Here is a 12301-nt window from a genome sequence, read left to right as displayed (position 1 = left end):
CACTTGCAAATAGTATTAATTTTTTAAAAATCCATATTTGACCTAAAAATGTAACATAAAGATCTTTTGCAAAAATACAATTTTGGGGAAAGCTTAAAATGTTTCTTAAGTATTGGTTTTTAGGCATCAAAATAAGAAATCATTAGGAGGGTAAAATAGTGCAATCTTACCTACAACGTAAGTACAATCAAATTATAACATTAAAGCTCATTTTTTAATCTAAGCACACAGGAATCACTTAAAGCTGTAATAATCTATATATGTATGTATGTATGCATACATTTAATATATAGTGATATTCATACAGTAATATGAATTGAAAACTTTCCAATAGAATGGCTTCTTGATTAGGTTTCTACCTAAAATTCTAACTCTATGGGAGGCTCAGCGATTGACTGGCATAAAAACATGAAATGCAGAGATAACTACTGACTAACAGTTTCCAGGAGATTTAATTTGGTTTGTTTTTCCATGGGTGGTAATGGGGTCATTTGGAGTTGATACCTCACAAGGATGTTGTAAAGACAGAGAAAACACACTATGAACTACAAAGAAAAAAAGAAAGAGGAAAGATTTACATTCCTTTAAAGGATGCAGGTATAGTATAGAGCCAAGATTACTGAATTAAGTACAAAAAGACTTGGATTCAAATTTCACTTAAGAGTCTATAGTCACCTTTTGGTGGCTGAGAATGCCCTTCATCATTCTAGGTCTCAAATGAGTTATCTGAAAAATGATGATACCTTCTACTTTATGAGTACTATATGCAATAGTGTTCCATAAGTTGTATAGTGTGATTAATTATAAGTAATGGTCATCTAGATGCCTTTTTGCTAGTACCCATGTGAACCACACTTTATCAATATTCAAAAATCAATACAGATTTTTTGTTGTGTCCGTGTTGATTTCTGAATATTAATAAAGTATATCCATGAAACAAAATAAGGCAAACTAACCTACATACACAGTAACTTCATCATTTTTATAATGGTACTTTGGTTACACTGACAGAAAGTATATAATAGAAATAATCATGAATAGTTATAAAAGCAATTAACATCTTAGTACTTACTATGTGGAAGAAACTATGCTAAATAAGTTATACGAAATGTCCAAGCTATTTCAATCCTATGTAGGTAGTTTTATTACTTTCTCCATTTTTCATATGGGGAAATTAAAGCTTAGAAAAGGCAATGAGAATGTCCAAGTTTACACTTCAAGTACCAGGGTTCAATTTCAAGTTAAGATAACAATATAGAACTTGCTGCTAATATTTTAAGACACTATCGCACTGTCCAAATGAGCTCAGCCCATCTTCCCTGAGCAAGAAGAAGAGGAATATCTTCTGTGCACCAAATGTTCTATAAAAGAACTATATGCTTTGTCTCATTTCTGTTTAAAATCTGACTCTACTCTTACTAGTTAGATTACCTTGATCCATTTGCTTAGCTTCTTTGTACGTCAGTTTCCATTATCTATAAAATGAGTTTAACAGTTGTCTTACTTAGGCTAGTTTTGAGGATTAAATAATCCTTTACAAGTAAAGTGCTTAAGGCAACATTTGGTTGACTAAAGGGTCAAGTATTATTATTGTTAAAAAAGATGAATAAAGTGATTAATTCTGCAACCTTATACACACAAGAAGTACCACTGACAGAAGTTAGAATAAAAGGAAGTACAAGCACAGGTATACCTCAGTTATTACTCTGTTGTACTGTACATTAGATATTGTATTTTTTACAAGTTGAAGGTTTGACGCAACCACATGTCTGGAAAGGTTATTAGTGCCATATTTTTAAATGATGCTCACTTTATGTCTCTGTGTCACAACTTTCTAACTCTCATAAGATTTCAAACTTTCTATTATTATTATATTTGTCATGGTGATCTGTGATCAGTGAGCTTTGATACTGTATTGTGATTGTTTTGGGGCTCCATGGTCTCATACCTGTATAAAACAGTGAATTTAATTGATAAATACTGCATGTGTTCTGCCTGCTTTGTCAACTGGCCTTCTCTGTCTCTCTCTCTTTCTCTCTCTCTCTTCCAGCTTCCCTCTTCCCTGACACACAATTAGGCCAATTAATAACTGTACAATGGCTTCCAAGTGTTCAGCTGAAAGGAAAAGTCATATGTCTGCCATTTCAAATCAAAAGCTAGAAATGATTAAGCTTAGTGAGGAAGGTATGTTGAAAGCTGACAGAGACTGAGAGCTAATCCTCTTGTGCCAGTCAGCCAAGCTACCAAAACAAAAGTTCTTGAGGGAAATCCAAGTGCTACTCCAGTGAACATACAAACGGTAAGAAATCAAAATACTTATTGCAAATAGGAAGCAAGTTTTAGGGATCTAGCTAGAAGATCAACCACCACATTCCCTTAAGCCAAAGCCTCATCCAACGCACAGTCCTAACTCTCTTTACTTCCGTGAAGGTTGAGAGGTAAGGAAATTGCAGAAGAAAAGTTTGAAGCTAGCAGAGGTTGGTTCAAGGGAAAGAAAAGCAGCCATATCCTAACATAAACATCTCAGGTGAAGCAGCAAATGCTGATGTAGAGTCACAGCGAGCTATCCAGAAGATCTAACTAAAATGATAGATGAAGACAGCTACACCAAACAACAGATTTTCAATGCAGACAAAACAGTCATCTCCTGGAAGAAGATGCCATCCGGCACTTTCATAACTAGAGAAGAAAAGTCAATGTTTGGCTTCAAAGCATCAAAGGGCAGGCTGACTGTCTTGTAAGGGGCTAATGCAGATGGTGACTTTAAGTTGAAGCCAATACTCATTTACCGTTCCAGAAATCCTAGGGCCCTTAAGATGTATACTAAATCCACTCTGCCTGTGCACTAGAAGATTTAAAACAAAGCCCGAAGGACTGTGCATCTTTTTACAGTGTAGTCTACAGAATATTTTAAGTGTACTCTTGAAAGGAAAAATGATTCCTTTAAATATAGTATTACTCATTGCCCATTTACCTGATCACCCTGATATGTGCAAGTAGATTAATGTTCTTTCATGCCTGCTAACATAAAATCTGTTCTGCAGCCCATGGATCAAGAAGTAATTTTGACTTTCAAGTCTTATGATTAAAGAAATGCATTTCATAACTGATATGGTTTGGCTCTGTGTTCCCACTCAAGTCTCATGACAAACTGTAATTCCAAGTGTTGGAGGAGGGGCCTGCTGGGAGGTGACTAGATCATGGGGGCAGATTTCTCCCCTGCTATTCTCGTGAGAGTGAACTCTCACGGGATCTGGTTGTCGGGAAGTGTGTAACATTTCCCGTTTTGTTCTCTCTCTTCCTCCTGCTCTGCAATGGGAAGAAGGTGCTTGCTTCCCTTGCTTCCCCTTCGCCCTTCTGCCATGACTGTAAGTTTCCTGAGGCCGCCACAACCATGCTTCCTGTACAGCCTGGGGAACTGTGAGTCAATTAAACTTCTTTTCTTCATAAATTACCCAGTCTCAGGCAGTCTTTTACGGTGTGAGAACAGACTAATACAATAAGGCTATCACTGCCACAGATAGTGATTTCTCTGATAGACCTAGACAAGGAAATTGAAAAGCTTCTGGAAAGAATTCACCATTCTAGAAGCCATTGACAACATTAATAATTCATGGAGGAAGTTGATTGTAATCCTCATGGTTGACTTGGAGGGGCCTGAAGACTTCGGTGGAGGAATTTCCTACAAATGTAGTGGAAACAGCAAGAGAGCTAGAATTGGAGGTGGAGCCTGACGTCAACACTGAATCACTGCAATCTCACAATCAAACTTAAAAGGACGAGGAGTTGCTTCTTACGGATGAGCAAAGAAACTAGTTTCTTGAGATGGAATCTATTCTTGTGAACATTGTTGAAATGACAACAAAGGATTTGGAATACTCCATATACTTACTTGATAAGGCAGAGGTAGTGTTTGAGAGAACTGACTACAATTTTAAAATATGTTTTACTATGAGTAAAATGCCATCAAAAAGCAGTATCACACAGTCCAGGAAGTACTTTCATGAAACAAAGAGTGAACCCATGAGGCAAACTTCACTGTAGTCTTCTTTTAAGAAACTGCCACCCACACCCCAACCTTCAGCAACCCCTACCCCTAACAGTCAGAGGCTATCAACATTAGGCAAGACCCTCCACCAGAAAAATGAATACCATTCACTAAAGACTCAGATAATTTTTAGCATATTTTAGTAATAAAGTATTTTTAATATAAGCTGTGTAGGTTGATTTTCAGACATAACACTATCATTGCACATATAAGAGACTACAGTATAGTGTGAATATAACTTTTATATGCTCTAAGAAATAAAAAATATGTGTGACTCACTGAGATATTTGCTTTAGGTCAGTGGTCTGGAACTGAACTTACAAAATCTCCAAGGAACCTCTTATATACAGATCTTTTACCTCCTTGGTTAACTTTGCACCTAATTTTATTATGGCTATTATACAGGGATTGTTTTCTTAATTTTCCTTTTGGATAGTTAGTTACTAGTATGACAGAGGAGAGCTATTTGTTTCCATTGATTTTGTACCCTGCAACTTTGCTCAAGTTGAGCGAGGCATTTGTAATACTTCTTAGGTTCTCTATGCCATTTTTATTTTGAGACAAGTTAGACTGCAGTCACTTTTCACATGACAGGAATCTAAGACTGTAACAGGAATTGTGACAATTATGTATAGATTTTTTTTTGATACTACATGCTAAAATAACTGCAGGTATAAAGCACATTTGAAAATGATAAACAATGTTCAGAGACAGAACCAAACTCCACTACAGACAGAAAAGGGGACCAGAATTACCAGTTTCCACTAGTCTTCAACATGAAAACAATATAAAGAAATCAAGCTCTACTATAAAATAACTAGCAGTATATTGCTGATTTCTGTATAAAAACCATAAAAGAATGTTCATATGATTTTCATTAAAGTCTTATTAAAAATAAAAAGCAATGTCTGAAAAAACATTTCTCATAGAAATAAAAATGTATCCTTTAACTGTCGTGGGCGGTATTGCCCAATTCTTTTATCTCTAATGAAACAAGTCAGAATTAAGCACTTAATTCTGGGGACCCCACACAAAAAGGGGAATTTCAAAAGTAAGAGAAACACATATTAACTATGCTCGGTTCACGGGGTTTGGCCATATTAGAAACATTTTGATAACTAAGATATTTCATACTAAACCATTTATTTGTTAAAAATAAAGAAAATGAAGTATTTCACGACAGACTGGCACTATGGAGTCAAAGGGCTTCTGTCTGAAGAACTGAGTTGTGATCTTCACTGGGCCACCACGTCTCCTCCTAGTTTGGTTCTGTATAATACACATCTGTATGTGGAAGACGAGCCCTTGGCCTCCTTGGCACAAGTTCCATCACTAAACATACACAATACTCTAGTATGTATGTATGTTTACAAACACACATTTTTTTTCCACAGTAAATTATCTTTGATTAGAAACTCAGACATAGGCCAGGTGCAGTGGCTCATGCTTGTAATCCCAGCACTTTGGCAGGCCAACGCAGGCAGATTACTTGAGGTCAGGAGTTCGAAACCAGCCTGGCCAACATGGTGAAATCCCATCTCTACTAAAAATACAAAAATTAGCCACATGTGGTGGTAGGAGCCTGTAATACCAGCTACTCAGGAAGCTGAGGCAGGAGAATCATGTGAAGATGGGAAGTGGAGGTTGCAGTGAGCTGAGATTGCAGCACTGCCCTCCAGCCTGGGTGACAGAGTGAGACTCCGTCTCAAAACAAAAAAAAAAAAAAAAAAAAAGAAAAAAAGAAACTCAGATATAGAGCTCTATCTAAGATTTCAGAGTCAGGTGGTCTATGCAGCAAGAGGCATGCAAAGTGCAGAGAGGCTTTATTTTTGATTCTCTCTGAGAACAAGGAGGTTTCTAATATAGTCACGGAAATAGAGCTGTCGATTTCTTTAAAAAGCATCCAAAAAACAGTTACGATTAATCTCACTGTATATTATTTGGTTGATGCACAAGTAATTGCAGTTTTTGACATTACTTTTGCATTAACCTAATACTACTACTATGAATATATTCCTAGAGTGGAAATTCATATAGTTGACATCAACTGTTCTGAATACCTACTTTCTACTAGTACTCTAGAATTTAAACCAACAGCGTGTCAGGAGAAACCAAACATTCAATCTAAGCCTCTGACACATGCAATGTGTCTGGCATGTAACACAGTTTCATTCTGTATATACCATCGTACTAAGAAACTTTAAATAAATACATCCTTGACAACTGTTTATAGATAATTCTTCTAATCTCCAAGTATCTGAAACAGCGAAACCCATTTCCTTCTGTCCTTCAGTTCAACAACCCCATTATTCATCTTTTCTAATGCCTCTCACAGATGCACAATGCTTCTTTCCCACAACTTCAACTTACCAAGAGCCACACTGTCACAGCAAAGTATCAGGTGTCTCAAAGTGCCGTACAATACGCTACAAAGGAAATGTTTGCGGTCCATGGATTTTATTCACTACAGTTAAATAACATCATCTGGTTGTAAGACAAAGGCCACTTTGACTCAGCATTTTCCACTCTTCTTTGCCCGTGTGGACCAAGCTGAAGAGGTCGCTGACTGCAGTCGAAGATTCTATGCTTAATCAACAGCCCTACCTTCCAGCTGGCTAATCAGCCCAAACATGCTTATGGGAAATCTCTAAGGCAAAGGCTGAAAAGCAACGAGGTGTCACTTGTAGAATTAACTTTATATATCAAATAAGAAAATGCCTAAGTAAACAGGGAGTAAAGTAGTAGAAACAGTAAATAACTTTCATGTATGTTTATTGTACAATGCCAAAAGAAAACTGGTCTATACATACATTTCAGAAGAACATGCCTATTTTTAATTCACTATTCACTTTACTAAGCTAGAATTACTTGGTAACTTGGAAATAATTTAGAGCTAAATGCATTGGGTAGATAAAACACACAGAATCACCACCACCAAAAGGCTAAGTGCAATAATACTAATGCTTTCAAGAGCGGCTTCATTTAATCACAAGTTTAACTTTCCAATGGATAGGCAAAGGCATAGTATACTGTTGAGTGTTCTCAGTTGAGCTCTCCTGCAATTGAGATGTTTACAAAACAAATTAAAATGTTATTAAGACTCCTGCCACTGCAACTGTAAGATAACCTGAACCTCCAAATAAGAAAAAGATAATTCTCAAACAGATGAAACTTACTTTTTTGGGGGGCGGGGGGACCTATAAACTTGGAATATGGGTGCTAGGTAAAGAATTTTTTTACAAAGCTCTAACTAAATTTATAAAAATACCACTGATGGCCGGGCACAGGGGCTCACGCCTGAAATCTCAGCCCTTTGGGAGGCCCGGGAGGCGAATCACCTGAGGTCAGAAGTTCGAGATCAGCCTGGCCAATATGGTGAAACCCTGTCTCTACTAAAAATACAAAAATTAGCCAGGCATCATGGCACGCACCTGTAACCCCAGTTACTTGGGAGGCTGAGGCAGAAGAATCACTTGAACCCAGGAGGTGGAGGTTGCAGTGAGCCGAGATGGCACCACTGCACTCCACCCTGGACAGAGCGAGACACTGTCTCAAAAAATGGCCTGATTTTGGGACCTTGTTGACTCTTAATTTCAGATCAGCTCTGTGATTTGGTGCAGGCCACCTCATCATTTTCCTCATTTTTAAGCAAGTGTAATAGCAGTACCCAACTCACAGTTTTCTTGTGCCCATTTAATTAGGTCATAGATGTTCAGTGGAAGTCCCTGCCAATAAAAATTAGCTATTATTAATTTTGAAAAGACTCTCTCCTTGTGCTAGGACACCATATTCTTGTCATTTTTTCCTTCTTTTGTTCCCTCCTTCTCAGCCCCTTTCCTATCTTTCGTTCCCCAAACATCAAGCGTTGAGAGAGTTCTTAGGTTATAAACGTCCTAGCCCTCTTCATGTCTCACTCTATTCTTTCTCAAAGGGATCTAATCTATTCCCATGATTTTAATTAACACCTAGAAGACAGAATTTCCAAATGTTTCTAGTTCAGATCTGAATATACACCTGCTAACTCAACATCCCATGGATGTCTCAGGGGAGCCTAAATTTCACTCATCATGACTAAAACTCAACAACTATCATTGCCATCGAAACATAAATGTTGCCTCTCTCAGTAACTGGTTCAACAATCACCCTATTATGCCACCTGAAATCCAGAGAGGCATTCCTGAAACCTTCTGCTTCTAACTTGCCAGTGTGTAACCCACTTCCTACTGCTATCATTTCACCTCTAACATAGCTTTCATACATCTCCTTGTCCCCACAGTTACTGTCACCTTCCTTATCTAAAGCCACTAACCAACAGCCCCAAAACGGATTTGCCCAGGTAGTCCGGCCTTCTCCCATCCCTGCCTGATATGCAGTTAGAATGACATTTAAAATACAAATAAAGTATCACTCTCCCACTTACATTTCTATTGCTTATCACTGCCCTTAGTTTAAGGAGTGAAAGACTGTGAGCCATTTATAAAGCTGCACATGTGGCCTCTGCCTCTAGGGTCCACTGTGCTCCAAACATACTGGACTTTCTTCCACGAAAACGCCAGGGTCTTCCCTTCCCCACCTTTATTCATTCCCATATTCCGTTCCCTTGTGTGGAATATTTGTAAGTTTTGTTCCCTTCCCACCATGATGTCTCCATTCTTGGCTTTTTTTTTTTTTTTTTTTTTTTTTCCTTTCTCATGATTGAGGTCTCTCCTTAATACTTCTTGCAGAAGACATTTCCTGATTTCCTGTACAAGTTCAGATGCATTAACTAAGCCCTTGTGAAGCACTCTGCACTTTTGCATCACTATCCCCAATACATCTGTAATTACTTCTATTTCTGTTTTTTTTTTTTTTTTTTTTTTTTTGTTTTGTTTTTTAATGAAAGGTAATAGGGACATAAGTGCAGGAATCACCTCCTGTGTGTTTACAGCTACATCTGTTCATCTTATCAAACACCATGTACATCACATGTGAGCCAACCATGAGACTGATAAGTATTTGCCGAATTAACACAAAAATGGTTCTGATTTTAGTCCTTCACTTAAAAATTGCTCACGATTGGTGAAGAAATGCATATAAAATTCTAATCAAGGCAAACTGTGTTAACTTCTTATAGGAAATAATGTTTAAAGGCTATTCAATCCTATGAAAAGGAAACAGTATCGGTTCTGGAAGGGGAACATCTACATGAGAAAGGCCTACATGAGGAAGACTTGTTTCTGGTGCTGGGATATGAAGCTGAGCAAGACTTAAAAAAGTGAAGGGTAAACTCCTTCTTAATTGGAGTTTACCAGAAAGAGGGAAAAGTTTGCGCAAAGACATGATTAGCGTCAGGTATATATATACAGAGACCCGTGAACAGATAACTGTGCCTGCTGGTGGGGTATACTGAAAGGTAGCAAAGTTCAAAATTCCAAGTTGTGGAAAGCTTTCATTACCAATATTAAATTCTCAAGCAGAACCACTGAAGGTTTCATCAATGAAGAATGACGTAATCGAAGACAGTGAAAATTTGTTAATAGATTAGAAGGAGGGCGTGGAGACCAATTAGGCTATTTCAAATATTTCAGACAAGAGGTAAGGAGGAAAGGAGTAGAAATTATTCTGCATTAGAATGGAAAGCAGTGTTCCAATGGGGAAGGAATGCGACACTGACTAAAAGGAAAACTCAAACAGAAAAAGAATGAGGGAAGGATGGAAGATAATTAGTTCTATTTTAGAAACCTTAAATTTTATATGCTCCCATGACGTCGCACAAGTGGTTAAAATATGGATCTAAGAATGAGGCTGCAGGAAAATTTCAGATGGTCAGAATCAGAAAAATTTTAATTGGTCCATAGCCAACTGAGCATTAACACAAAGGCTTTGTGACAAACATTTCTAAATTTTCTCAAAAACACATATTTTTATTAATAAATAATACAAAGAATATTAAAAGTTCTCACTCATATAATCACTGCTTAAATTTTCAATGTGCCCTGTGTCTAATTTTAATTTTATTTAGGAACAAAGCTCCTCATAATTTCACCCTGTCTTCAGAAGAGTTAATTTCCTACAATTGTTGGAACAGGAAGAACTCACTTATGACATGTTTTTTATCTAATCAGTAGAATAATAATATATCTTTTATGTCTAAAAGAAGTCCAGTCTTTGTAATAGGCTCTATGCAAAAAGTTTAAAATGATGTACAAAATTTTTTTGAAGGTCATTCTAATTTCAAAAATGTTAACATCTGGAATTACGTCATCTTTAATCATCAGGAGAATATCTGAAGAATAATAAAATGTAACACTTACTTTTGCTGCACCTATCTGTTCTTTCCGAAATTTCTCAAGTGGTGCAATTAATACATCATTAGCATTTTGGATCTGAAATAAAAAATGCACATATATTAAATCCTGCATAATTTCATGCCAACAACATTGCAAAAATGGCCACTTTATCCAAGTATCAAATATACACTTTGTTTTAATTTGCATCTATAAAAACAACTTACATGTTATATATAGTTTTTCTACTTTATAATTAAGCTGTTTTCACGTATTTCCCTTGAGCCTAATAACAATGTGAAAAATATGAAAATAAGTACTTATTGTAGTGAAATCTTAGTTTGAATACTTAAATTTCTTTTTCTAAAACTTAACTAAAAAACAGCACATTAAATTCACAAATACCTATAATTACACTGGTTTAATGTAGCCAGTACAAGCATCATTCTAAATCTAAACCACATAAAAGCTCTTCCATTTTACCATTAGAATGACAGAATTCTCCAGCTGCAAAATAAAGCTCATTTTTTACCCTATTTAATTAGATTCCTCATAATGAGGAATTACGGCTTGCCTGAACATTCTCATGTTTCCAACCTGACTAAAACAGTATTTGATTTCATTTCAATGAGAAGTATTTTAGCCCCAAATTTCACATTGAGATTTACTTAAACTTCAAAATGAATAAATCTTTCAATACTGATCTGTAAAACTACTATAATGAGAGTGCAAAATATGAAGGCCAGCAACTGAATGAAAGCAGACAGAAATTTCTAAGAATATCATTATTCTGGAAGGGAATCTTGAAGTTAAAAAATAGCCTCTAGAAAGCATTAAAATAAGGAGGAGGCCCAGTTAACAAAATTTATGACTATGACAACTGAACATAATCTATTACATAATTAGCAAATACCAGGATAAACAGAGAAAGACTCTTATTTTCAAAATATATTATCCTACTTTAAAATAGGTTAAAGGGTATGCGTTCCATGTACTATTCTCCTAACCTTTTTATAAGCTTGAAATTATATCAAAATATACACATTTCAATAAAATTTCACTTATTTTCATTAACTTCTAGTCGTTTAATTTCTTAAATGCCATAATCTAAAAACGCAGAGACAAAATACAAAAATAAATACTAGAGTGTTGACACCACTTTCCATAATCCTGATAATCCTCGATTTGCAGAAAACTGAGAATGACAGATCTTGAAAAGAAGACCAAAATCCTATGCTGTGAAAGCATAGAAAGTAGATCAATACTCAAAAACTCTTGTCACAGACAATGAGGGCCAACTGTAGATACCACTGACATCTATAACCTAATCCTCATTTCTGAGCTCAGACAGACATACCTCTAGATATACTGTGTAAGTACCTTACTGGGCAGAGGTTATTGAAAATAGTAGTAAAATAGCTCACTTTCAATTCTCTCTCTAAGACCTCTTTGCCTCATAAAACCCCGATTACATAAACACACACACACACATATCCAGGTTGTACACAGCTGACTCAGCCTTTAATGTTAAGTTTGCGTAAGGGGAAAGACAGTATCATGAGCACTTTGGTGTAATTTGGAGTAACAGCAACAACAAAGGCTACTACTCATTGAATGTTTATGCTGGAAACTGCCATAAGTCCTTCGCAAGCATGAGCTAACACATTTCAAGTTCGTGAACTTAAATTGGGAGATACTTCTTAACTGGTGAAAAACCCAACAATAATGACACTGAACAAGATGATATCCAGCACAGTGCTTAAGAACAGTACATGGATTTAAAATTGAGAATACCTGGATTTAAATGGGCTTCTGTTGCTTATGAGCTGTTATTTAACCATCCTGAGCATCAGCTGCATCGTCTACCTACCAACTTAGTTCTAAGGACTTAAGAGACAATGAATGTGAAACACTAAATGCTTTCCAATATTTCCAGATGAAGAGATTGTGAATCTCATTCTTCATTTGCCCGGTTAATACATTTCTA

At 36.3% G+C, this 12301-nt stretch overlaps 1 protein-coding gene across 4 annotated transcripts in view; it reads right to left on the bottom strand.

The window, feature by feature from the left end:
* ARHGAP42 (Rho GTPase activating protein 42) overlaps positions 1-12301 on the bottom strand; it is a 303129-nt gene that overhangs the window by 120703 nt on the left and 170125 nt on the right. For all 4 annotated transcript variants that reach the window (XM_074400467.1, XM_039471250.2, XM_074400464.1 and 1 more), the window contains exon 4: positions 10342-10413. In XM_074400467.1, coding sequence (XP_074256568.1) covers positions 10342-10413 — 72 coding nt within the window. The remainder of the gene's footprint in view (positions 1-10341; positions 10414-12301) is intronic.

Source organism: Saimiri boliviensis, chromosome 6 (assembly GCF_048565385.1).
Source record: "Saimiri boliviensis isolate mSaiBol1 chromosome 6, mSaiBol1.pri, whole genome shotgun sequence".
Classification (NCBI taxonomy): domain Eukaryota; kingdom Metazoa; phylum Chordata; class Mammalia; order Primates; family Cebidae; genus Saimiri; species Saimiri boliviensis.
Note: the sequence above shows the minus strand (reverse complement) of the source record. Positions and strands in the feature narration are given on the sequence as shown.